The sequence below is a fragment of the Natrix helvetica genome (assembly GCF_964273705.1).
Source record: "Natrix helvetica genome assembly, chromosome: W".
Classification (NCBI taxonomy): domain Eukaryota; kingdom Metazoa; phylum Chordata; class Lepidosauria; order Squamata; family Natricidae; genus Natrix; species Natrix helvetica.
Genome location: NC_138555.1, coordinates 82,070,181 through 82,097,923, shown reverse-complemented (window position 1 = coordinate 82,097,923; position 27,743 = coordinate 82,070,181). Strand labels below are relative to the sequence as shown.

Here is a 27,743-nt window from a genome sequence, read left to right as displayed (position 1 = left end):
CGAGATGCTGTTGGGGGATGGGATGGGAGGGGGCCATCTGGACTTTTTTGACTCCCCCAAATGAAGCTCGCTGCTAACGGAGGAACAGGAGACCATGAGTGGAAGGTAGTGTCGAAAGAAATGTCCTTCTGGGTTCGGCTCCAAGTGGGGAAAAAGACAACTGGAGACATGGAGGCTGCTTGGAAAGATGGTTTGAATGGTGGACAGGACTGCATGGCTTGAGCTCCTGAACAGAAAAGGTGATCACATGCTTCAATGTTGGTGGAGAAGAAGAGAAGGGAAGAGAAGAGAGATTTATAATCTGTTCGGCCCCACCTATCTGTTTCCTGTTCCTGTGTAAGAAATGTATTCTGATTGGTTGCCAGACTCCCATGGGCCCATGCAGAGGCAACTCTCTAGGTTGAGTTTTGAATCCAGGTTTGGTTGAGTTCAGATGCCATGTGGTCAGTTGAGTAAAGTGCCAATATTATCACGCCTTAATCCCATCCCCCTGGAGCTGAAGAGGAGAACTCTTTATTATGTAAAGTGGACTAGCTTGGCCTTCTTAATGGCCCATTGACAAAGAGTGGGGATGGGCAGGAAGCTGCAGGGATTTACTTGGTGTTTAAAATGTGTTTCTCCCTTTTTCACATCCAGGAAAATATCATATTCTGCCTTTTCAATAGTTCCTAGGATATTTCATTTTTCGGGGAGAGGGCTGGGTGATAAACTTCCTACAGTAGTAAGGGGATGTGTTGTACAGATGTGTGTATGCCCACAAATAGTTTTCTCTGGATGCATTCTAGCAACGGCTGCAGAAACAACGAGGCAATTTGAGATTAAGAGTCTCCAAACTTTTAAAACTGCTGGACTTCAGTTCCCAGAATTCCTTAGGCGGTCATGCAGAGGTGGATCGCCTGCCTAGGCAGGAAAGCCTATACCGTTTCAGACAAATGGCTATCCAACATCTTAAAGACTTCCAGTGTTGGGGCATTCACAACATCTGGAGGCAACTTCTGTTCCACTGTTCTCACTGTCAAGAAATTCCTCCTCAGTCCTAAATTGCTTCTCTCCTTGATTAGTTTCCACCCATTGCTTCTTGTTCTACCCTCAGGTGCCTTGGAGAATAGTTTGACTGCCTCTTCTTTGGGGCAACCCCTGAGATATTGGAAGACTGCTATCGTGTCTCCCCAAAATCCTTCTTTTCATTCAACTAATCGTGGTTTAGGCTTAAAAGAGGAATTTATTTTGTACCCGGGCAGTCGCAAAAACTGCCTGGAGGAAGCGAAGGAGTAAAAAAAAAACACCCGATCGCAATCCCGGGTTCGCCTCTTTTAGACCCGTTCGCTCAGATCCCCGCTTAAGGCACGGCCGAAGCGGAGAGAACGGCGGCGTTCCGACGACCCGCGTAATCCCGGGGTTTGCCCCAACCCCTCCCCAACCCCGCTTTAACTTGGCCCGGGAAGCTGTCGAGGAAGGGACTACTAGGGGGAAGGAAGGCGGCCTCGTCCCGCTTTCTTCCCCCGCCTCCCCGCCTTTGGAAGCGCCGCCCGCCCGGAGCGTTCGGGAACGCCGTGAAGCCACAATGAGCGGAGGGCGGCCCTCTGAGCACGTGCAGAGCGCCGAACGGTCCGGAGCCTCCCCTGCCGGCCGGCGCTCGGGGTTCCTCCAGCCAATGGCAGCCGGCCAGGCAGCCCCAGCCTCCCTCTGTCTCCCGCGCCCGGGCAGCCAGCGCCCCCTCGCCAAGCGAAGAGCCGGAGCGCGGCCGAGCGGGTGAGTGGCCCAGGGAGGGTGCCCGGTGGGAGGGGGGGGGCGGCCCGGCTTCTCCTCCGGCCCCTGCGCGTCTCCGATCCTCTCTTCTTCTCCCTGCCGCCTGCCTTCCTCTCTTTTTCCCCTTCCGACCACCCCGCTGCCTTCCCTCCGCGGCCTTTGTTCCCCGATGCTGGGAAGTGGGGGGGGGGGGGGGGAGAGAAAGGCGATCGGGCGGTGGGCTTCGCTGGACGGCCGCTTGACTCCAAAGGGAAGCTTGGAGGGAGAGAGCGAGAGCCCCGAGGCCGTGCAACATGGGTCCTGCTGCTGGGGCTAAGAGCATGGGAAAGGGGGTGGACAAAGAGGAAGGGGCAAGGCCGCGGGGAGCGCATCGCGTCTCCGACCTCGCCTCCTCTCTTGGAAAGGGGGAGATGGGGAGGAAGCGGTTTGGGGGTGGGGGCTGCCGGGGGGAGCTGCGGGGTAGGAGGCAGAGAAGCGGGGTTCCCGTCCAAAGGGAAGCTGCTTTCTTGCCGACGCGCGGGCAACAGGTTTCCCACTCATCACGTTTTGGGATTACAATGCCAGGTGCCGTTCCTCACTGAGGACTGGCTGCTTAAGCCCATGCTGGTTTGTTTTCAACCCTACAGAGTGATGGTTTTATAGGGAGGAGGAGGAGGAGGAAGAGCCCATTGCAAGAGGTGGTGTGGAGGGAAGGAGGAAGGAAGGGATGGATGGATGGATGGATGGGAGCCACCTCTGGATTTGGGGGAGGGGGGCAGGCTCTGCCCCACAGCAGAGAGGGGCCGGGGTAAAGGTTAGGGTTGCCATTTGTCAGAAATGGTGTAGGGTCTCCTGCTTGAGGGGCCGGGGTTGGACTAGATGACCAATAAGGTCCCTTCCAACTCTGTTAAATCTGAAGCTAGAGGTGAGGAGCCAAGGAGATGGATTGAAGGGGCGGCTGTTTTAGGGGAGCTGTTGAGAAGCCATCTTGGGACACCCGAGCCCAGCGTGCACAGCCACTCTCAGGCCTTGCCCGCTTTTCTCAACATTGGGTTTCTCCTCCTCGTTTGAAAGAACCAGACAAAAAGTAAGTAGACGATCTTTACATCTTGGCTTGCCAAGAAGTCCTGTGTGGCTGCTTGTAATAGTAGCATCTTTCTCTCAGCTAGCGAGTAACTACTACCTCCCGCTGCTGGTTGATCTGGGATTAGGAAACCGGTGGAAGGAAGCCTCTGGGTGGATGCTGGCTCACCCACTAGGCAAAAACTCCAGCTTTACACACAGCAGGTATTGTCTGGCCTGTGTTAGGTTTGTCTACGGCTGCTGCACACAATTTTCCCCATTTTACAGCAAGCCTTTGCGGATCGTCCTCGAGTTGCGGCCGCAACGGAGTCCAAAAATGGATGCTGCCAAGGGAAATACTTGTGGAGTGAGTTTTGCCCCCATTTTATGACCCTTCCTGCCGCGTTTGTTAAGTGAATCGCTGCAGGCATTCAATTAGTAATCTGGAGTGAATCTGTTCCCCCCATCGGCTTTTGCTTCTGTCGGAAGGACGCCAAAGGGGATCGCACGGCTCCGGGATACCGCGACCGTCATAAACGTGAGTCGTTTGCCAAAGCATCCAAATGGTCAATCCCGTAGCCGTGGGGATGCTGCCACGATCGTGAGGGTGAAACACGTCCGTATGTCGCTTTTTTTTCAGCGCCATTGTAACCTAGGACGGTCACTAAGTGAACTGTTGCACGTTGAGGACTATCTGGGTGGGGTTTGGAGTGGAGAGGCCCGAGGTGTGGGTTTCTGTTTGGCATCAAGAGGCCAACAACTGACATATCCATCAAGCGCGGTGGCGGAAACCATCTCCGTTTTATGTGACTTTTTTGAAACTTCCGTGGGAAAAAGAAAATGTGGGAAAATGCATCTTTGGAGGCATTTCATTTTTAAGGACTTTAAAAAGGATTTTAAAAAGGTTTTTTTTTAAAGGTGAATCGAGGAAGCAAAAGATGGGGAGGAGGGGGAAAAAAAGCGAGAGGCCACTTAGAAAAAAGCTTTGGTGAAAAAGAAAACATTAGGATCCTCCCCACCACCACCTAGGTCCCTAGCGCCCCCCCCCCCTTTTCCCTTAAAGAGCCAGTGTCCCTTGGCGTGGGAAACTCCGCCTCCCGTTTCCCGGCGTGCCTTGCAGGGAATAGGAAAGAGAAGGAAGGAAGGAAACTCCTGAAGTGGGAGGGGGAAAAAAAAGTAAGTACAGTACAGCATCCAGAATTCAGCAAAGGGATTTGAAGACGGGCGGGGTGAAAAGCAGGGACGGGAAGGGAAGGCCACTGGAGTGGGGGGGACCCACAAAGAAAGGCTTACTTGGGATGTTTGGGGAAGCGAGGCTGGAAAAGGAGAGATTTCGGTGGTCTTTGCATCTGTTTTCATTCCAGAGATTGGTTCAGGATAGTTCCCATTCACACCCACACTTAAAGAACACATGCTTGCTTCTCCTGAAGTGCATTTACTGAGCAAGACACATTATTCCATTAGTGGCAGGATTTACTAAGAGGCTGCGGCTTTGGGGGAAGCTGCGATGGAGCAGCTTCCCATGAATTCTTGACTTCAGGCACCTCATTTCCTCCTGTCATTTAAAGTGGCATTAATTGCCCCATTATTTCCATATGATCTCTTTGCTAAGTTGAAGCCATCTGTTTTTTTTCCACGGCTATTAAAGGGAAATTGGCTCTTCGGTCTGATTAGCACACAGGCGTTTCCATTCGATTTATTACCTCTCCAGGTTTTTAACTTCCTGGGTGATATAAATTATTGCGCTTTGAAACACCCGTCCGTTCCTCCAAATAGACTTGCTAGATAAAAAAAAGCTTCCAACAAATTTCGGGGGGGGGGGGGGGGAGGAATGCAGAAAGAATAGCAAATAGGTTGGGTGGAAGTTGGCTTTAGCGAAAGGAATTTGTGTTTGTGAATAATAAGCTGGAACTCAACACTTTTCGTGTCCTTTTCTGTAACGGGATTGAAATAAAAGGCCTACTTTGGATCTGCGTACATCGTTGGATTAATGAAGGCTCCATAAGCCAGTTTGGAAGCTGTAGTTTATAAATTGGCATACATGGAGTCTTTAGTGCTTCATACGAACCCAAAATCTCCGGGAGATTCTTGGCCACGTAAAATATGATATTAATTGCAAATCCATACGAGGGGAGAGCAGGACAGGGAAGAGCGGTTTGCAAATGTCTTTTCAGTCTGGCACGGAAACCAAAATAACTTGGGAGAGGCAACTGTCTAGAAAAGAGGCTCGGTTAAAGCGGAGAAGTAAGCAGTTTGGCGCTGAAGCAGGGTCTGGATGGGGCCACTTTTGGACAATCAGAGGTTCATGGGACAGGGTGCTTCTCTGGATCTCCTTCCCTCTCGCTGGAGCCATATTTTACTTTGCTTTGTTAGAAGGCTGAGCGTTTTCCTCTACAGTGCCAGACGTAACAGCGATAAGGCTCATGAGAACCAAGGTCAGCTCAGCGTGCCCTAGCAACGGCAGGAGAGAGTGAAAAGAAGGTCATCGCCTGCTTGGTTGGTTAACGTGACCTGTCATACAAGGGGTGGGGGTGAGTGGGAGATATCTATCCTTTCATTATATCAAAGCGGGGGAAATGATTCAGAGGTGGTTTCATGTTTGAACGTGCCGATAGGATGCGCCCAATAAGCAGGATCTTTGAGAAAAATCCACAGCCTCAGAGTCTTTTGAATGGATTGGGAGCATTACTCATTCTCCAACCCATAGATAGCTGGCGCGATGTCCTCTTTCTGACCAAGTGATAGTTTTCGGTGTGTGAAGTCTTAACGTTTTCTAAAAGAAGAGCACTCAATGATGTGAGCCGTGCCTGGTAACTTGTAGACTGAAGTTGTAGTGCCCAGATGTTGGGGGGGGGGGGTGACCAGAGAGAGGAAAAATGGATTTGAGGTATTACATTAAAAGATGCTCGGCTTTTCTCTAAATTCTCTGCTTTATCTTTGCCTCGTTTTGTTGTTGTTTGTTGCAAAGTCGTGTCCGACCCATCGCAACCCCATGGACCACGTTCCTCCAGGCCTTCCTGTCCTCTACCATCCTCTGGAGTCCACTGAAGCTCACGCCGACTGCTTCAGTGACTCCATCCAGCCAAATCCTTCTCTGTCGTCCCCTTCTTCTTCTTTTGCCCTCCATCGTTCCCAGCATGAGGCTCTTCTCCAGTGAGTCCTCCTTTCTCCTTAGGTGGCCAAAGTCTTTGAGTTTCCTCTTCAGGATCTGGCCTTCTAAAGAGCAGTCAGGGTTGATCTCCTCTAGGACTGACTGGTTGGATCACCTTGCAGTCCAAGGGACTCGCAGGAGTCTTCTCCAGCACCAGAGTTCAAAGGCCTCCATTCTTTGGCACTCAGCCTTCCTTATGGTCCATTCACAGCCATCCATTGCAATTGGAATAAACATAGCCTTGTGTTGGCAGGGCGGTGTCTCTGCTTTTTAGTAGGCTGTCTAGGTTTGCCATAGTTTTCCTCCCTAGGAGCAAGCCTCTTTTAATTTCTTGGCTGCAGTCCCCATCTGCGGTGATCTTGGAGCCCCGGGAAATAAAATCTGTCACGCCCTCCATTTCTTCCCCATTTATTTGCCAGGAATTGAGAAGCCCGGATGCCATGATCTTAGTTGTCTTAATGTTGAGTTTCAACATTGCCTCGTTTACTTGCTACTTAACATGCTGCATCTTTTTCCGTTTTCCCCTACAACTGATGTGTTTTTTTTTTTTGCTCTTTCCCTTTCCTTTTCCCTCTGCTCCAGCTCTTCTGAAAAGCCCATAGCTGATTCCCAAAGAGAGAAGACATCTCGACCGCCGCAGCCATGCCCTCCAATAAGGACGCCTCTGGCTGCTTTGGCTCACCGCCAGGTTTGATCTGCTTACCGCCCATTTCCGAGGACCTCCAGCTGGTGTGGACCCAGGCGGCCCAGACGAGTGACCTGGACAGTAACCAGCACCTGCTGCAGACTTTCAGCTATTTCCCGTATCCCAGCCTTTCCGACCTGGCTTTGCTCTGCCTGCGTCACGGCCTGCACATGGAGAAGGTGAAGGCTTGGTTCATGGCGCAGCGGCTGCGCTGCGGCATCAGCTGGAGTGCCGAGGAAATCGAAGAGACCCGGGCTCGCCTCATCTACCACCAGGACCAGCTCCACTTTAGTTGCCTGCTGGCTGGCAACGAGGGCGACTCCTGGCACCAGACTTGTAAAAGCCCTTCTTCGTACTATCACCACCAACACCAGCTGGCTCCCCACGCCCTGCACTACTCCGGTAAATATCCGGAGAACCAGCAACCTCTTGTAACCTCCTTAAATCATTGTAGTATAGCTCCAGGGACAAAAGAAATGGGGACGATTGCTCAGGACATTTGGAAATTGCAGGAAAACACCCCGTCGTCCCACTATAAGAAACCTCAGGAACATTTTGAACCTTCAGGGATCATGGTGAATTTTCAAAATACCAAAGAGACCGTTTCCGGTGCTTATCCCCCCATCACGACCCTCGGCCTGGATTATAACCTCCCGGATTCTCACACGATGGCCTGGAGCTTCCCCGCAGTGTCCCAACCGCCCCCGGAGTCCATCACGCCTGCCGTCAACGGCGGGAACCACCCCGCAATTCTTCCGTTGGGTTCTTCGGCGAAAGCCGCCCCGTCCTCCTCGAAAATTACCACCAGCGTCACGGACCGTCAAAACCATCAGCATTCAGTCAGCGACCAGCAGACTTCTTTGCCAGAGGTTTTACGGAAGCCTAAGCGGAAGACGAAGGAGCAACTGGATTTGTTAAAGGCCTTCTTCCTTCACCGGCAGTGGGCCAGGAGAGAGGATTATCACCATTTGGAGCAGGTAACCGGGTTACCCCGGGCAGAGATCATCCAGTGGTTTGGAGACACGCGTTACGCCCTGAAGCATGGTCAGCTGAGATGGTTCCGGGACAATGCAGGGCAGAGTCCAGAGCCTGCTTCCTCAGGTGGACCTCCTCCTCCTCCTCCTCCTCCTCCTCCCCAGCCATGCACAAATCCTCCAGACGCAGGCCCCCTGGAACAGTACTGGGACACCCACACGCAGCTGCAGGAGAATGACTTGCCGATGCTCTGCCGCAAATCGGGAATGAGCCCGGAGCAAGCGTTGGAGTGGTTTCGCTCGTACTTGCCCGCGCCGTGCGAGGTGGAGGTGTGTTTGGGGGACGACGACGAGGAGGTAGACGAAGAGATGGCGGCCGCGATGATAAAGGCGGAAGATGAAGACTACGAAGAAGAGGAGGATGTGGAAGAGGAGGAGGATGAAGACTGAAGGACTTTTGGGTGGATGCCGGAGATTTTTGGACTTCTCCGATAAGCAGGCAGAAGGATCAGTGAGACAGAGTAGTAAGCTAGGTTTCTATCCTGACCGTTTCCTGCTGGTAGCAGGGACCACTGCTAGAATTGGTTTTGTTTTTTTTCCTTTGAGCCGCTGAATTTAAAAACAAAACTGTTCAGCGTTTATCAAGGCAGAATCACAATGGTATATAAAGAGGGGGTTTCCAACCCTTCAGATGTGAGTGGCCATGATATATGAATGCCTTCAGCAATCTGCAGGGTCTCAAATGATTTTTCTGGAAAATCTTCAGTCGGTTAATTGCATTGTTTTGGTTTCATATTGTTTCCTCTAGATGTTTTCCTTAATAATTATACATTTGTTGTCTAGGTCCCTAACCCTGAAGCCCTACAATTGCCTAGTTTTGTTATCTTTTCTAAGGTATACAGATGTTTGGAATACAGATATTTTTCATTTACGCTTGGATGTATCTGTCTTGATTCTGTTTCTTCCAATTCATTTGTTTTTTTATTCGAGTTTAGAAACTGGACTGTTGGTTACCAGAATTGCAGAGATTTGCCAAGCCCACTCTTTCCAAATTCCATGAAAGCCATACATAAGATTTAATTGGTCTAATCTCACAGGCCAACTATATTTTCCTGAGTAAATGAACAGTTATTTGCTTGTCGGTGCTTATGTTTTGTTTTGATACACCAGTTCTTTGAAATCAACGAAACGTAGAAGACACACTAAAGCTATCTTCCCTGTTTTCATGCCTTCAAGATACGTTGGGACTAAAAAAAAATGTTAGTTTCTAGACTGGTACTTAAGATGGTGATTGTAGCTGTTTTATTCAAATTGATATTTTGTCATTTATCTTCCATTTTCATTCTCTCCTTTATTTAAAAAATAATAATTTTTGGAATGACTTCTAATATCCGCTCTTGATGGTCGTCTTTATCATGTAATTCATATCATTTCTCTTAATTGCTCTGTTTTCTTTCCCTTGTTCCGTTAGTGCCTTGATTCAGCAGCTTTCCTAGTCATCCAGTATTTCCATTCAAGTCACATATCTGGTCTGTACTAGTTGGTTGATATAGAGAATTCAATGCCAGTTAGAGATATTGTAAAGTAACAAGAGTGGCCTCTTGCAAAAGAAGTGCAAACACTCCTAAATGCTTGCTTTTGTCAAACTCTCATTGCCCTCAGATTGATGGGGAAAATAAAACCCCTATATTCTGAGAATAGCTTTTGAGATTATTCTGAAAGAAAGTAAAGAGGAATTTGGAAGTTTGTGAAAGCATGAAGAGGTAGGAGACTAGACGAAGATTAATCATCTGTACTTTAAAATTTATATTTATTCAATGCCATTTTCAATTTTTTAAAGTAGAAACTTTACAAATATATTCTGCAGGCAAGAGAATTTAAAAGTACTGAAATAACCTTAGGTAAAAAGGAACATGGATTATGCCATACTTAGTGAAATGTTCAAAGGCTGTAACTTGTCCAAGATAGAACTGAGCAGAATAATTTGGTTTGTGGATTGGTTACTTAATAAATTGAATGAGTTAATAGATAATTATGTTCAGTAAATTATATCTGTCTTTTCCCTCTTTCTAAGTATAGTCTTTTTAAAGGCTTATCTGTTTTGTTTTAGTTCTGGGAAACAAGATTGGTTGCAAATACAATAATCCTACATTATGAGCAACCTGGGTCAAATTGTTTGAATATTTCATCTTGGAAGTATACAAAGCATTTTAGCTCAGAGAACATACAATGTAATACATTTTCTTATCAAATCTAGTCACAAAGTAAGATTGGCGCTAGGACTCACAGGTTACTTAATGGGCTATAATTGACAGTTAAAACATCATGTATCAATAATGCTGCTGCGGAGTTCCCCAGCTAATTTTAGCCATTTTCCTCTATAAGGATTTGTTTTAAAATTATGTCACATATGCTAAGTACCATAAAAAATACTTTGCCTTGTATAATAATTTTAATTGATTTACTATGATTCATACACCAGTCAGCTTCAAGCAACCATGAATGGCTTATTTCAAGTCACAAAAAATATTTAAATAGAATTTTAATCAAAACAGGGTCTCCTAATGGCATCACTCAATTACTAATGGGTTGCTTTTTAATCAGGCTCAAATATTCAGAAGATTTATACTGCAGGAAATCTGCACAGAAGAGTCTATCTTGCATCTAACATTAGGATGATGTTTAAGAGCACAGCTGCTTTGGTCATCCCCATTATTGCTGATGGATTTGGCTGATGGATGAATACCTGGGGAAAAGTGCAATTAACTAGTTGTGTGGAGCCAATCTTCCCAGTTTAGGACTGCATTAAATTCTGATCACTATTTAGTTTGCTCAGAAAAAAAAATATTCTAGGTTTTGATAACGGCAAGTAATATATTTCTAACATAATACAATTTTGGTTTAACAGAAGACATGGGGAATGAGGAAAAAAAACAGGACTTTGTTCCTTTGGAAGCTGCCATTAAGATTTCTAAATCGTAAAGCAGGGACTTAAAAAAATGTAACATTTGTTTTAGCAGCAAAAAAAATATCAATATTGTTGCATCTTACTGGCAAGGGTGATGAAAACTAGATGGGGGGGGGGGTGTAGAGAAGAGCCATAATTTAACCTGGATATGGATTACATTCATTGTCTTTCACAAAGCTGTGTCATGTAACATATGAAAGGGTGAGAATGAAGAATCCCTGTGGGCCTCACTTACCTGCGGGAAAAGGATGGTGTAGAGTGAGGCGTGAATCTCAGCTGAGAATGACAGAAAAGGAAAAGCCATTGAAATGAGTGAAACTTTTCTGCATGTGAACTACCTGTCCACAAGTCTGTAGAGCAGGGGTGTCCAAACTTGGCAACTTTAAGACTTGTGGACTTCAACTCCCAGAATTCCCCAGCTGGCTGGGGAATTCTGGGAGTTGAAGTCCACAAGTCTTAAAGTTGCCAAGTTTGGGCACCCCTGCTGTAGAGACTCTGTTATCCAGGTCATGATTGTCCCAAAGTTGCTTTTTCAAGAGGCAACTGGACTTCCTTGGTTTTTCTTTTGAAGACGTTTCGCTTCTCATCCAAGACGCTTCATCAGCTCTGACAGGATAGTGGGGAATGGAACCATGGCCTGGATGACTGAGAATCTACAGACCTTTAGCTACACAATTTGGGATGAACCCCCTTTGAATGGTGTGGGCGCAGGAATGGATTTCCAGAGGGAAAATTGCAGACTACAGAAACATTAGCACTGCCCAGGTGACCCTGAGGGCACAGGTAAACTTCCAAGTGCTTCAATGACCCTCTAAAAGGCTGCAAATGACCAGCTGTCTGCAAGGAATAGAAATCCTTCCATTCCCCACCATCCGGTCAGAGCTGAAGAAGCTTCTTGGATGAGAAGCGAAACGTCTTCAAAAGAAAAAAAACAAGAAAGTCCAGTTACCTCTTGAAAAAAAGCACCTTTGGGACAACCTGTCTGCAATCGACCTTTTTACCTGTAGGGGGCGCAGTCTTTCAGCATTGTGGTCAGGAGCAGAGGCACCTGTTGGATCTGTAAAAAAGAAAGCAATAGGAAACAAACTGAACAGGAAGGCAAGTTCTGTGAGGGTTGAAGGGCTAGCTTAACCTATTGGTCAATTTTGGCATTTGTATGTTTATGCTAAGCCTTAGTTTTGTCTAACCATTTTGGAATATATAATGCCAGGGTTAAAAATTGCACAATATACTTTGGGCCCAGACTGGTAAATGTCAGGCATGACCCAAAAGAAAAGAGGACTTTTCTAGGAAAAAGTGAGGGAGATTAGGACAAAGATTTATAGCTGATGCGATTATTCCTTGCGTATGGTTCCCCTTCTGTTAACTTTAAACAGTGCTGTTCAGTGACAACTTTGGGGGTCATTCAAGCTGAATCCAAAGCTTTGGGATTCACCTGTAGCTAGTGGGCCTTAGGTGTTGTTATTATTTACAAATCGTTATAAGCCGCATTCACGAAAGGAGCTAGATCACAACCAAAAGTAGTGTGATACTGCACGAAAACTATATGGAATAAACATATATTTGCCAAAGAGGAACAACTTTCCTCACCGGGAAAGATGCTGAGGTTGAAGTATGGAGTTTCTTGTGGCTGCCCAGGGTTATTAGCACTCTGACTTAGTCTTGCCATCGGAGTTTGAAGACTGAAGATATTGAAACTGGGTGTGTGGGAAGTGGAAGGAGAGGCCCTAAGGAGGGTGACAGAAGTCCTGGTTATTGTGGAAGACAACACTATATATCTAAAAACATAAGCAGCACCATCATCACGGCCTTCCTCCCCCACTTCTCTGGCTCACCTGTAGAATAAGCTCGGCATGGAGGCTGAAGACGGAGTGGCTGCCAAATAGAAGGTAAAGGTGTTACACCTGGAATGAAGGGTGGACAGCACATGGAAAAGTGACAGGAGGTTTAAGGGTAGGCATGTGGGGGGGGGGGAAGGGTATTGTAAGGTGAGGAGGAGATCAAACAGAAATTGTTTTATTCGTTACAGAAAGGGAATGTTCTTTCTCTTCACAATAAATTCTGTTCCAAATAATCAGCTGTGAAAGGATGCTTGTCTGTAGAAATGAAAACCCAGGAAGATCCTTGCTTTTATTCCTTTTGGCTCTCTTTTCCCCTGAATCTAAATATGGCAGAAATTTACTGCTTGTTGGCAGTTATACTTCTTACCATTCGCAGAGACCGCCGGGGTGGTTCTCGTGGTTTGCTGAATAAAGGGGAGAAAAGTTTAAAGGGATTTTCATTTATTTAATCTCATTTGTAGAGTGACTCGGAGCAGCGTGCAACAAAGCTAACAACAGCGACTAAATATGTAAAATCATTGCAAAAATATTAAGGACTATTTTTTAAAAAGGCCAGATGGAGGGATGTTAATGGAGCAAAAGTACTAAAAGGGCAATAATTAAAATATTCCGAAACACCTTAGAGCAGGGGTGTCCAAACTTGGCAACTTTAAGACTTGTGGACTTCAACTCCCAGAATTCCCCAGCCAGCTCTGCTGGCTGGGGAATTCTGGGAGTTGAAGTCCACAAGTCTTAAAGTTGCCAAGTTTGGACACCCCTGCCTTAGAGCTAACATTATTCATTGTTCTTTGTTGCAGATAAACCAGTTTGGGGATTTGGGGCTTTTAGGATTCCCTTAGTGAAATCACGTTTTTAACCCATATTACTGCGAAGGAAACGGGGGTCCTGCCCAAGCCACGTGCAGCTAAACAGAAGAAAGAGCCCAGATGGTTTTATTTTCCCGAAACAGCTTTTCATTGGGGCAGATGGTATCAGTGGAATTTTATTCTCAAAACTACTTCAAATAACTGCAACGAACAAAGCAGCCTGTCCGTGGTTTCACTTTCCTGGGAAAAGAAAAGCAGGGGCAGAAACTAACCTGCCAGCTTGATGGGTGGCTGACTCTGGAAGAAATGGAATCCATGGAAGATGAGCGGCTGAGAAAAGAGGCACAATAGGTCAAGGAACTCACTATTACAGCTGAAAGCTAAATCTGCAATCAGGTGCTCAGTACCTTTATGGGGAAGCAGCTTATTTATGGGGTCTTTTAAGTATAACAATCAAATTTTGCTGTAAGGCAGCTAGATTAAAGGAGATTCTAAGATATGGAATGACACTTAGACTACGCACATGTTAGAATAGACAGCCACTTGTCTGAAATAGTATAGGGTCTCCTGCTTGAGCAGGGGGTTGGACTAGAAGACCTCCAAGGTCCCTTCCAGCTCTATTCTATTCTGAATTCTGATTTTTTCGAAGAAAACACTGTTCCCTCTCTCCAATTCTGAGCAAGTTCTTAACTATGCAATATTCCAGGATCTGGAGCACATTTAGAAGAGTGTCTGCCATGGGAAACTTAGCTCAAAATATCCTTTGCCAGAAAACCAGCTAGCTCTTTGGGATATTTTCACCATCCAGCTGGGACTTTTGCGTGGATCCAAGATACTTCTGTAAAAGGTATACTAAAATGTAGCATTTTTGCTGGCTTGTTTATTTCCATATTTGATAGTTCTTACACAACATTGTCCAAACTATTAACATTGTAAATCAACTAAATGTTTGTGTTGAATTGATATTTATAGATTTGAATTTATATTCATATATTTATTTATTAAGGAAGCAGTATGCTCCATCCCATATTTGGGTAGACCGGGTTGCCCTGATAGAGCGGTCTCACTGGGAAAAAAAACTAACTAAAAAAAAAACAAAAACATTTACCTGACCACCTCACTGGAGCGCTGGAAAATTGGTTGCGGTGTAACTGCAAAGTATGAGAGTTACTATGTTAACTATGATGGTTAATTCTGCTAGAAGTACATGTTGGCCTGAGCTAATAAGAAATCTTATACTTTGATATATCTCTCCATATCCTATATTGTCCTCAGCGACCCAGGCAAACACCCATAGAGTTCCATCCATGCACATATAATACACAAAATATTACCCTGAACCACGTGAAGTTGATTCTGGATCCTTCTCTCTCTTACCTGTCTGTGAGGGAGGAGTGATGGCAATCGGCCTTGGGGTGCTGTTTCTGCATCAAATTGAAATGAGTTTGATCAGTTAGGATAACTCCTCCTCCCTACCCACGCCTGAACATTGGGGTTTTTCTTTGTCCGGGGTTTTCAGTGCTGGCCTATGATGGCTCAAGGCCCAGCTCCCTCGTTTTGCCACGGATATCTCTTACAGTACTGCCTCTATTATTTCATGGGCTGCCAATTCTGATTTAATGTTTCTGAAGGACAGAACAAACATACTGACCTGCTACCCTGGTGCTGTCTGGGGAAAGCCTGTTGAGAGAAGAAGGTAGGGTTTGGGGGTCAACAGCTGGGCCCCTAACATGCAAAGAGGTTTGATTTACTCTCTCCTCAAAAAAGAAGACCAGTAGTCATTGCTGCCATCAGAGGGCGACAAGAAACCAACTAAGGGAAAATATAATTGTTTCCACCAAACTTCCTACCTTCAGGTTGAAGTACTTCTTCTTCAGTTCCCTATTTTCCTTCTGTACAGCCTCTAGTTCTCTACATATGGCAGGCAGGAGAAACAGAAAGCGGGTAATAATAATATGCCTTGATGCTTTAGAGCCCACCAGAGAGCACTTCAGCAGTGATGAGAATAAAGGCAGGAGGGCTGCCTCTGGGGCCATGCGAGCTATTTGTTTCACTTCACAAATTATCAACATGTTTCAACATCTAATGGCTGATATCAGAAGGAAGCAGTAGCCTGGAGTCTTCTTTAGAAAAGTATATAATCCTATTTGCTTGCCACAGTTTTTATCTCCATCAAAAATAAAACAAGTATTTCTCCTCCCCCACCCCTCACCCCCCAATTAGGACAACTGAAGGATATTTCAAACTTATTCAATAACGTTCTTTTGGGGAAGAGGGGAGAGGAAAGGATGGCTTTCTGGATATATCAAGGGTGGGGATGTTTTAAGTATTTTAATTAAAATACTTAAAATAGCTCAGAGTAGGGGGGTTGACTTAAGAAGGCACAATGGACCTTTGATCAATCAGTAATGTTCTTAACCGAGTGACAATATGAAACCAGATCTTGTAAAGTTAATCATATTAACTTTACTAATCCCTACAGATAAAATCAATAGTCTGTATTCACAGGGGCAAATGAAAGACCTAGCAACTGTATTTGCACAACCTTATTTTGAATCTTTGTTAGGTTCTCTTTGTGGCTTAGGTGCTGTATGAAGCGGCTTATTTGGTGCTTCAGCATGTTCAGTGTATTGTATGCCCCCCTCCCCAGAGAAGAGGATATTTTAATATTCATACTGTGTTGTGAAAACACATTTATACTGTTTTCCTTTCTTATATGAACACGACCTGCATATCTCACTTTTCCTGGATAGTTAGTTTCTGGAGAGCTTGCTGGAGGGCTCCTTCGGCTTTTGAAGCGTTATTTTTGTAGAAAGAAACCAGCAGGTCCATTTGGCTCTTCTGGAATGTCCATACCTAGAAAGAAGACCAGAAGGCAATGAGAGAAGTGAATTTCAAGGAAATTCAGCATCTGGACTCATGACTGTAACTCCTCTAGGAAGAAGCAGCAAGTGGGGAACCTTTTAAGTCCTGGTACATCACTCAGAGCAGAAGACATCTCTTGCATATGGATTGTACACGACCAATCCCGGCACATCATAGTAGGCTTGTGATAGGAAATCTTTGGCATTCTGAATATTATTTTTCATAGCTTCCTTAATTTATAACATGACATACAAAAAGAATACAAAAGCAAATATTAGATAAATTAGAAAAGGAAAAAGGGGAGTGGCTAGTGGGGGAAAGCAAGGGAAACAGATTTAAAAAAAGGTATTGGCTTCTGACTCCTTTGATGCAGTAAAATAAGGCATTAATAGGATTCAAATCTAACCCCCATACATTTCAACTAGGATGGTCAGCAGTGGTTGATGAGGGGAAGATTGGCCCAACGACATCTTTCCTAGATTGGAAGTCTCTGCTCCCAGTCACTCATGCCTTGATCGCCTCTCTTTTGGATTTCCACAAGGTTGCTAAGGGTTGACAATAATTTGATGACACATAATCATTTTGCTGTATCTAAAGCTACTCGTCCTCATGGTTACAACTCAGCTTTCTGGTTTATAGGGCTTGAGGCCTTGTTATCTACGGGATCACCTTCTCCAAGTGGCTTATGCCTACTCAATAAAATTGTGGACTCTTTGTGGATCCCGTTTCTCAGGGCACATCATTTTCAGGGACCCAGCTGACCACCTACTCGGGAGCACTGTTCCTCCGGAGGTCAGGTGGTTTTCCACCCTTTTGTTGGGGGAAGCCTTGGAAGTACATTTAATACAATACAATACAATAGTAGAGTTGGAAGGGACCTTGGAGGTCTTCTAGTCCAACCCCCTGCCTAGGCAGGAAACCCTATACCGTTCCAGACAAATGGCTATCCAACATCTTCTTAAAGACTTCCAGTGTTGGGGCATTCACAACTTCTGGAGGCAACTTCTGTTCCACTGATTAATTGTTCTCACTGTCAGGAAGTTTCTCCTCAGTTCTAAGTTGCTTCTCTCCTGGATTAGTTTCCACCCATTGCTTCTTGTTCTGTCCTCAGGTGCCTTGGAGAATAGCTTGACTCCCTCTTCTTTGGGGCAACCCCTGAGATATTGGAAGACTGCTATCATGTCTCCCCTAGTCCTTCTTTCTCTTAAGCTAAACATACCCAGTTCCTGCAACCGTTCTTCCTATGTTTTAGCCTCCAGTCCCCTAATCCTCTTTGTTGCTCTTCTCTGCACTCTTTCTAGAGTCTCCACATCTTTTTTACATCGTGGTGACCAGAACTGAATGCAAATATTCCAAGTGTGGCCTTCCCAAGGCCTTATAAAGTGGTATTAACACTTCACGTGATCTTTGTAATGATAGTTACCGTCCTGATATGGATTGTATGTTATTAATTCTGCTCCTTCGGGTACTGATGGTTTGCTTTCCTATTTTTTTTTTAATTACTGAGCTTTATTATGCTTCCATTGTTTTATAAGATGTTCAGTGCCTTGTTTGAATTAGAACTGGCACAGAAATGGCAGTAACAGGCACAGTGCCTATATAGAGGGCCTACATGGGCCTTAATGGAATGAAGGAGGGAAAGGAAGGAAAGGTAAGGCAAAGGACATGGGGCAAAGTCCAAAGGGTTGACTTTATTTGGCCAAGTGTGATTAGACACACAAGGAATTTGTTTCCAGTGGAGAGGGAGGTTATTCTCCAAAAATCACAAGACCTGGCTTTTCCCAAAAGTGCTGGGAGAAAGTGAGGTGGGCGAGAGGATTTAACAACGGCCTGCATGTGGGATCTTAATTTTGGTGCCAGAATTTTTAAATGTTCACGGTTTATATGTATAAATGTTGTCTTGCATTATGAATGTTATTTTAATTGCTCATTGGGAGCCGCCCAGAGTTTAATGTAAGTTATGTGGTTGTATAAATATTTTCAGTTAAATAACAACCGTAGACTCTCCAGACCTGGAACTGTCTAGTTAGCTGAATAGAAGGACAAATGATGTAATAGTACTTTATATATTTACTTTAATATTCCATCCAGTCAGGGGTGTGATCTGTGTTTTTTTGTTTGCAAGGCATATCATACGTAGAGCAAACAGTTCAGACTTTGTGTACTTAAAGCTGTAAATGAACAAGGTGATATGAATATTATTATCCACAAGGCGAGTTGAATGATTGCAAGGAATCTTACAACAGCTTAAAGTCTAACCAATTTATTACAGTATATATTGTCTCAGATTACATTTCCTGGCTTTCCTTCTTAAGTGACCCCCCCCCCCCCCGAACTGTTTTTAAACCATGAGAATTTAAGAATTAACTTGTAGAATTAAAGAGGACCTCTGGGGGTGGGGGGACCAATACTGTACAGAACTGCCTATTTGAATATCAGGCATGTGCGTCATTTTTGCTCAATAGTTTATGTTAAGCAACTGCATGTCTGATTTATAGGGGGGGGGGGAATCTTATCAGAAATATGTACTGTGAAACTGATTACAGCCTAATTAGTACATTGGAAAAATGTGTCATGACCCTCAAACTCCTTAAACATGAGTGCTTGTTATACAAATATAACAACTCTCTAGAAATTGAAATAATGGGCATGCAAACTATTCTTAGGCTGAGAAAGAGATAAGAAATAACTACCAGGGAACAATGGAAATGCAGCAATTAAAACATCTGTCCATCAGGATTTCTTAATTTTTGCTTGGGACTCAAAAAAAACCTTTTCTTCACTTTTTTTCCAACTTTTGGAATCTCCTTTCATATGGTTGGGGTTCACTTGTTTGTTCTATTGCAGGTTTAAAAAAAAACAAAACAGCAGGAGGAGCCCTTTATTTTTACCAGGCCTTTAATCGTTTAAAGTTAAGGGATGCAGTGGCTGTTTTATCACTGTTGTAATTAATTATATACAATACTTCCATTCTGTTCTCTTTTGTAAACTGTACTAAGAAATTTCTAGTTTAAAATGTGATGCATCCTAAGCATTCATGTGAATGGATGAAAATGTTTTCTAAACAGTTATCTGTACATATGTGTGTGTGTGTGCTTGTGCGTGCATCATTCTCAGGACTGAACTTTTGATGTTTTTTCGAGTTGGCTTTTCTTCTCACGCATCAATTTGTTGAGATGACAAGGAGACTTATGTGATTACATGGAAATTACATGGATTGCTGTTCTCAACCATCCTTACTTACTTTTAACACCCTGGAGGTCAAACTTTCCTTATGAAAATCAAGATTATACAACATCTTTCAGTCTAGGACAAATAAACATAGAAAAGAAAGCTTTTTGTCACTGGCTGAGTAAGGATGATCTGTCTTTTATCCAAGGATTTTAGAACTGCAGGATGCTGGACTATCTTTTACCAGAGGCTCCTGTGCGGAATATTGAACACAAGGTAGCAGTTTGGCCCATTTTCTGGATCTAATGAAGAGTAGCTGCAAACTTTGTTCAGTTCAATTAAGGGATGTAATTGTAAGAAAATAAATAAAAACAATTGTTGAATGGATGTAGAATAAAACACAGATCCATTCCATCTTTAAATGTTCCTCCCCTCCGCTTCATCTGAGCGCTCTCAGCTATCTGGTTTAAATGATGGGATTAGGAGGAGGATTATCATGGTGGATGTTAATGCTGAGGTATTGCTGATTCTGTTGAAACTTCTTCTGCTGATTAACTAGCCCGTCACTGTTAGATATTAGCATATATCGGGATAAGTCTTCCCTCAGGTCCGCTCCTACAGCGGGAAACAGGTATTCCTCTGATTGGTCAATGGGCGTGCCTCATCCCTATAAAAGGGGAACCCTCCGACCACAGAGTAAGCTGGATCACTACTATTACTAATAAAGAGCTGTTAAGTCACGTCGTGTCCGCAGTCTGTCTCTCGTTGCCCAGATCTAACATTGGCGACGAAGGTGGGATTGAGAGACAGATAGGACGAAGAACGCTACTTCAAGAATCTCCGGATTTGATCCAGCCCAGGAATTCGGCAGAAATTCCGGCAGCCATCTCAGATCACCGCAGCGCGGCAAATTCAAACTGAGAAGATGGCGATGCATGCTCCCCCCGCTCCTTTCGACCCAGCAACCGACGAATGGGAAGCCTTCATGATTCGCTTCGAGTGTTTCCTCGAAGCAAATGAGTACACGGGGATCACCGATGCAAGAAAGAAAAATATCTTCCTCGGCTACTGCGGAAAGGAAGTCTTCAATACGGCCAGAGACCTCACCGCGCCTACTCCAATACAAGCAGTACCATGGGCGACGCTGAAACAAGCCTTGGAAACACATTACGCGCCAAAACCGTCCCGCCATGTCAGCCGCAAAGAGTTCAACATGAGGACTCAAAAGGCGGGAGAATCCATTAACCAATTTGTTGCAGCTCTACGAAGAATAGCAGCCCACTGTGAATACAGGGATTTGGAAGAGCATATCTTAGAGCAATTCATCTGTGGGGTAAGAGACATTTCGTTGCAAAAGAAACTGTTAGCCAACCCGAATCTAACCCTACAGTCAGCATTGAACAAAGCAAGAGCGTCGGAATCAGCGGAGAAATCAGCAGTGACCATACAACGAAGGGTCAACGAAACCCAGCCAGCACCGAGACAAACCAGAGTCCACTACGAAGACGCAAGCCCCGACTACGTGGATCCCGAGTTCGAGGACAGTCACCTAATGCAGAGCAGTCACTGGAGGCCTGGGGGGAAACCCGGATCCCGTTTGCCGCCCTGCGCAAGCTGCGGAGGGAATCACCCCAGGTCTACTTGCAGGTTCAGGAACGTTGTTTGTTCGCACTGCAACAAACTTGGGCACATCGCACGAGTGTGCCGGAGCGGAGTCCCTGCCTCACGGCAGCCACCCATGTACCGCCAACAGAAGCCCAACCCAGGGGCTTGGCGAAATCAAAAAGGGCGCCCAGAGAAAAATCCACAAGTGTTTACCCAGAGAGAAACTCCCCAAAGAGCTGAACGAGCGTATTCCCAGAGAGATTACTCACAAGAAAGTGAGCGAGCGTATCCCCAGAGAGAATTCACACAGAGAGCCGAAAGAGCGTTCTACCAAGACGCTCAACGAGAGTATTTTCAGGATATAGACGATGAGATAGAGTTGACCCAGAGAGAGGAGTTGCGAACGTATCTCACCACGATACATCAGGTCCGCCCTAAGCGGCCCAAAAGGCTGAAAGTCACAGTCCTCTTGGAGGGCTCACCCTGCGAGCTGGAGGTTGACACAGGATCAACCCTGACGATCATTTCATGGGCATCCATGAAACAGGCCATTCCCAGCCTCAGAAAGAGCCAACTGCGCGCTCCTGACGTCCTGCTACGAGACTACCAGGGGAACCAAGTCCCCATCGTGGGCCAAGGCACATTCCACATCCAGTTTAAGGACATCGAAGCCCAGCTGCCCGTGACCATCTCCAGCGCGCCATTGCAGAACCTCCTGGGGCTTGATTGGTTTGAAGCCCTGGGATTAGAAGTCACCGGAATCAACGCCGTGAGAAACAGCAGCGCTGAAAAGATCTTTAAGGAGTTCGAGGATGTGTTCAGCTCCGGTCTTGGTAAGTATGTGGGCAAACCAATATCGTTCAATTTAGATCCAAATGTGGCGCCAATCCGGCTTAAACCGAGACGAGTGCCTTTTGCACTCCGCCCAAAAATAGATAAAGAGATAGATAAGTTAGTGGAACAAGGAATCCTGGAGCCGGTAGATCACGCGCGTTGGGAGACACCTATCGTGACCCCAGTTAAGTCAGACGGATCAGTCCGCTTGTGCGCAGACTATAAATGCACAATTAATGTCGCGCTACAACAGAGCGCATATCCGGTGCCCGTAGTACAGCACCTATTGCACTCATTGGGGCCAGGAAAAGTTTTCGCTAAATTAGATATGGCACAAGCTTACCAGCAACTGCCAGTAGATAGCGCCACAGCGGAGGCCCAGACTATAGTGACGCACAGAGGAGCGTTTAAATGCAACCGGCTACAATTCGGCGTAAGTATTGCTCCAGGATTGTTCCAGAGCGTCATGGAACGACTGTTGCAAGGGATACCGGGAGTCGTCCCATATTTTGACGATATCTTGGTGTCCGCTGAAAACGAGGAGCAACTAAACAAAAGAGTCAGATCGGTTTTGGCCAGAATCAGAGAGAAGGGTCTCCGCCTGAAAAAAGAAAAATGCCAAATTAACGTGCCTAGCGTAGAATTCCTGGGTTATAGAATTGATGGTCAGGGAATTCACCCCACTGAAAAGAAAATTAAGGCGATCCAGGACGCCCCCACACCACGAAATCAAACCGAGTTGCAGGCCTTCCTCGGACTACTTAATTTCTACAGCGTTTTTCTGAGACAGAAGGCGACCGTTGCTGAGCCACTACACCGTCTACTCCAGAGGAACGCACCATGGAGATGGGGACGAGCAGAAGCTGCAGCATTCGCCGGGGTAAAGCGCCTGCTCACCACTGACTCACTACTTGTACAATACAGTCAGACCCTCCCGCTGGTATTGACCTGCGACGCATCGCCGTTCGGGGTTGGAGCAGTCCTCAGCCACAGGATGCCCGACGGGAAAGAAGCACCCATTGCTTTCTACTCCAGAACTCTTTCATCGGCCGAAAGGAACTACAGCCAAATGGACAGAGAAGCATTGGCTGCCGTTGCAGGTGTGAAACGTTTCCATGAATACCTCTACGGCCGCGATTTTGAACTCATTACTGATCACAAACCGCTGTTAGGACTTTTGGCGGGAAATCGCCCCACTCCGGTCTCCCTTTCTCCACGTATGACCAGGTGGACTGTTTTCCTGGCTGCGTACTCTTACAAGTTAATTCATCGACCGGGCTCCACTCTAGGGCACGCAGATGCGCTCAGCCGTTGCCCATTACCAGACATTTTGCCAGACCCCACTCCAGAAGTACCGGTATTGCTCATTGACTGTTTGGATTCGGGACCGGTTTCTTCTTACGACGTTGCAAGGTTCTCCTCGAAGGACAATTTAATAAAACAAGTGCAAACTTGGGTATGGAGGGGGTGGCCAAAGGGAAATGTGGGCCCGGAATTCAAAATGTTTTGGTCTAAACGGGACGAACTCTCCGTGTTACAGGGATGTTTGTTGTGGGGGGATCGAGTTGTTATTCCTTTTGCGCTACGAAAAAAGGTATTGAATGCTTTACATATGGGGCATCCGGGGATCGTGAGAATGAAAGCGTTAGCGAGAAGTTATGTGTGGTGGCCCAATATGGACAAAGAAATAGAGGAGTGGGTGGCCACTTGCGATCCATGCCAGGAGTCGAGACCAGCACCCCCGGAAGCGCCCGCCACAGAATGGGAGAAACCCAAGGCACCCTGGTCACGCATTCATATTGATTTTGCAGGGCCATTCCAGGGTCAAACCTTCCTCATAGTTGTAGATGCTTATTCTAAATGGTTGGATGTAGTCCTAATGACATCAACCACGGCAGAGGCAGTTATAAAGGTTCTTAGGCGGCTTTTCGCCACCCATGGTCTACCAGATCTGTTAGTATCGGACAACGGGCCCCAATTCACGGCCATGCAGTTCGAAACATTTTTAGCAGGGTTGGGAATCAGACACGCCCTCATCGCGCCATTCCATCCAGCGTCCAATGGTCAGGCAGAAAGAATGGTGCGGTTCGCGAAAGAGGCCCTCGCCAGGATGGGCCCGGGGGATTGGCAAACACGCATTGACCATTACCTCCTCATTCAACACATTACCCCGAGCGCAACGACGGGTAGAAGCCCCGCTGAACTACTAATGGGTCGCCGCCTACGATCTCACCTGGACAGGCTCCACCCGAATTATTCTACCTCGGCTCCCCCAGACTCTACAAGTAAGGTCAGATCTTTTAGAGAAGGAGACACTGTTTATGCTCAAAATTACACAGGGGGGACATTGTGGATACCGGCAAGGGTCATTGGCATCATGGGCCCTCGATCGTATTTGTTAGAGCTTGAAGATGGGCGGAATTGGAGAAGGCACATCGATCAGCTTCGAGGTCGCCTAGCACACTCCAACTTAAGGGATGAGGGCGAAAGTTTCCTGTCCACAGAAAGACAACCGCAGGGAAACTTCATCCCAGGAAACGACGACACCGGCGAGCTAAGCGGGGGACAGGACATCACGCACGCAGCTGAGCAACCCCCCGTCATCACAGCCGCTGAGCAAACCCCCGTCATCGCAGCCGAACAAGATACCAGGGAAAAGAGCATCGAAAACGCAAGACCTCCAGAAACAGAAAAAGCACCCGATCCTGCAACTACTTCAACCCAACAGGAAACCAATCCTGCAAGTACTTCAACACAACCTGAACTCCGACGTTCCTCCCGAGCAAGACAAACACCCACCTACCTAAAGGACTATGTCACCTACCGCAACGTCCCATCTAGGAGGGGAGGGGTGTTAGATATTAGCATATATCGGGATAAGTCTTCCCTCAGGTCCGCTCCTACAGCGGGAAACAGGTATTCCTCTGATTGGTCAATGGGCGTGCCTCATCCCTATAAAAGGGGAACCCTCCGACCACAGAGTAAGCTGGATCACTACTATTACTAATAAAGAGCTGTTAAGTCACGTCGTGTCCGCAGTCTGTCTCTCGTTGCCCAGATCTAACAGTCACAAAATTTATCTGGCTCTTTTATCTAGATTTATTATTGTATTTAATTAGCTTACTTGGCAAACGTGGGATCACTATTACTACAGGATTAACCTTTCCCCAGGTTGGCTATTAACCAGTCCTCTAGCGGACCTTGGATCATTCATCCATCGCGTAACAGCTATTAAAAATGGAACGTTAATTTTAGGGAACGTGTTTGACTGGGGAAGTAGTTCATTCATGTTTTCTACATGGGTGGACATGCCTTCAAACACTTTTAAGTGGGTCAGAATAACTTCAGTATTACATACCTGTTTTAATCACTGTCCCTCTTTTTCGCAACTAAAATCTATGGTTTCTTACCTGAGAGATATGAGCCATATAGGTGAGCATTGTTTCAACAGGGTTTTTGAAAAACTTCTTTTCTTCTTGCTTCATCTGAAGGCAGGAAAAGCAGACAAAGGGTTGATAAGGGTTAAATTCTTTACAATCTAAAAGGTGAAACATTGATTTTTTCAGAGCTTATTTAATTGGTTGTATATCTGAAATGCCATCTTTCCAATATCATTTTACCAATTGAAATACGTCTATCCAGCTGCTCGGTCATTCTGAATTCTTGTGCATATGATTTTTTAAATTCTTTTTTTTAATAGTTTTTATTTATGTCATTATATTTTTTCCTGCCTTTCTTCCAAGGAGTAGAAGGTAATATAGTATGAAGAATACCACTTTTGGAGTATTGAAAAACAGCAGGGAAAATATTCTGAAATAAGTAATTTTAAAAAACCATTTTTCTTCTCTCACTAATTTTATAGAAGCCTTTTAAAATAAGTTATAGTGACTGATTCCATGTAATTCAGTACACAACATTGAAGGGCAGTGTTTGAATACTTTTCTCCATAATATAATTGGGATACATAATGAGGTCCCGATTGCCAGGTTGCTGAAATTATTTTTTTAAATTAAAAGTACATAATAAATTATTTTCAAGTTTTCAGGAAATGTCTTTTGTTTGGCTTCTTATAAATTAATATTTATCCACTTTCTACTAATATAAGAGCTTTATTAATCTCACTGTTTAACACTCAGGTTGGTTTTTTTTAAAATCCTGCTCACTATTTGGTTTTCTTGCTTCTTATAATTTAAATATTTGACACATTCACCCAATAGGTTGAGATACAAAGTCTGAGTTCAGAGACATCCAAAAGAAAGAAAGAAAAGAATCTTTCTTACAGAAACCAGAACTTACATTATCTTTTAGAGACAAATATTTGCAGCTTGTTCCACAAGAAGGGCATTTATCTAACAAGATTAAAAATGTAAGATGTTAATACGATATTGAAATGTTTCATATATAATAATGTCTGACATTGAAAAATGGATGGTTTTTCTAAAATTAACCAGCCAATTTTTGTTTCTATTTAAAAGGATTTTGGCTGATCTCTTAATATGTGAAGGAGGATTGGCGGCTGGATGGCACTTTGATAGGAAACCATCAAAAATCTCAAAAGTTGTAGATCAATCTAAAATGTGGCAAAAATATATGTATTGCTACCAAGGAAATGACACAGGAGTATCCAAGAGGTCATCAGAAGTCAGGCACATTTGAAGGTCATGTCATTTTTATTTCTTTGACTTTTACTCCTTTTGTGTTGGGTAGCACACACACAAAAAAAGCCTCGAAAGTAGAAAAATCCACTTCATACTTACCTGTACCAGCACATTTTTGGCAAAATATATGTCCACAGCTAGTAACCGAAAAGTCAGATTTCTCTTGGATGAAGCACTGATTGCAATGAAACCAATCCATGCTGCAAGGCAGAAAGGCAAAGGTAGATTTTTCTCAGCTTCTGTTGTGAATAAGGATGTGTCATTGTTTTCCAAGAAAGAATTGTAATTGAATTTGAATTTTTGCAGGAAATAGAAAAAAAATTAAGTAATGATATATGGTTCTGAGGATTAGAATAAAAATAAAAGGTTATAAAGAAGATATCACTAATGCTGTAACTGTAGAACAAAAGGCTATGTGATATTGATAACTGTAGTAAAAGAAAATTGAAACTGACTTTTTTATTTCTGTAATTTGGTCTTTGGCTCTTCTTTTTCCCCCCATTCTAAATATTGGTTGCTAGTTCTTATTCTGTATTTAGAATTTTAATAAGATGTTATACAAAGAATTGGATGGATGGAAAAGTAGAATTGGAAAGGTGATACAGAGAGCGAAGTAGAGAAAAAAAACCAGGCATTTAGACAAGGCTGGATGGATATATTGGATTGGAAACAAAGGTGAACCATTCCTCCATTAGTGGAGAAAATATAAGCAACTGAAGGATACATTTATATCAAAGATTCTGTTAGTGTTACTAAATTGATTAAATTTTGACTATGTTAATTTCTTTCCCCTTTCTTTACCCACATGATCCTTTCTTTAAAAGATGGTGAGGAAGGCAGAAAGTGACCATCACCATCATCATCGGAGTATTACTGTAGGGTCTGGTCTTATATGGACTGAAAAAGGATGATTGTATCTATATCAGGTCAATAGAGCCAATGAATCAGGGGTGGGTTCCTGCCAGTTCTCACCTCTTCTATAGAAGAGGTTCCACGAATCTACAGTGCCGTTTAGAACCGGTACCAGCTCCCTCCCCCCGCCCGTCCGCACGTCATCAAGATGATGAGCGAGAGGAGGAATTCTGGGAGTTGAAGTCCACAAGTCTTAAAGCTGTCAAGTTTGAACACCCCTGGGGGTTTTTTTCTAAAGGGTATGGGGTGCAAGGGTCTTCTAACTTGACAGCTTTAAGACTTGTGTGCTTCAAATGCAGAGTTTCTGAGCCAACATTTTGGTTGCTAAGCAAGAGCGTTGTTAAGTGAGTTTCACCACATTTTACAAGATGGCCACGCCCATCCAGTCACATGGATGGCAAGCCACTCCCACCCGGTCACATGGCCAGCAAGCCACTCCCACAAAGCAGGCCACACCTACAGAAGAGGTTCTAAAAACATTTG

At 44.9% G+C, this 27,743-nt stretch overlaps 2 protein-coding genes across 3 annotated transcripts; one reads left to right on the top strand and one right to left on the bottom strand.

Annotated features, from left to right (window-relative positions):
* The first annotated feature begins 1,427 nt into the window (after positions 1-1,427).
* HOMEZ (homeobox and leucine zipper encoding) lies at positions 1,428-9,632 on the top strand. 2 transcript variants are annotated; one of them, XM_081969429.1, is made up of 2 exons: positions 1,428-1,752; positions 6,524-9,632. In XM_081969429.1, the coding sequence occupies exon 2, from the start codon at positions 6,584-6,586 to the stop codon at positions 8,048-8,050; it is 1,467 nt and encodes a 488-aa protein (XP_081825555.1). In that variant the 5' UTR covers positions 1,428-1,752; positions 6,524-6,583; the 3' UTR covers positions 8,051-9,632. The 2 variants fall into 2 exon arrangements, with proteins under 2 accessions (XP_081825555.1, XP_081825556.1); XM_081969430.1 differs by lacking the exon at positions 1,428-1,752 and adding an exon at positions 3,885-3,966.
* A 1,167-nt stretch (positions 9,633-10,799) lies between these two features.
* RNF212B (ring finger protein 212B) lies at positions 10,800-26,772 on the bottom strand (the record flags this gene model as incomplete). Its single annotated transcript, XM_081969186.1, has 11 exons — positions 26,448-26,772; positions 25,987-26,039; positions 25,101-25,175; positions 15,956-16,071; positions 15,066-15,126; positions 14,867-14,895; positions 14,593-14,639; positions 13,488-13,545; positions 12,404-12,443; positions 11,570-11,625; positions 10,800-10,803 (listed from the first exon to the last, which is right to left on the bottom strand). Exons 1-11 carry the CDS (start codon positions 26,545-26,547, stop codon positions 10,800-10,802), a joined length of 639 nt encoding a protein of 212 aa, XP_081825312.1. The 5' UTR covers positions 26,548-26,772.
* Between the last annotated feature and the right edge of the window lie 971 nt (positions 26,773-27,743).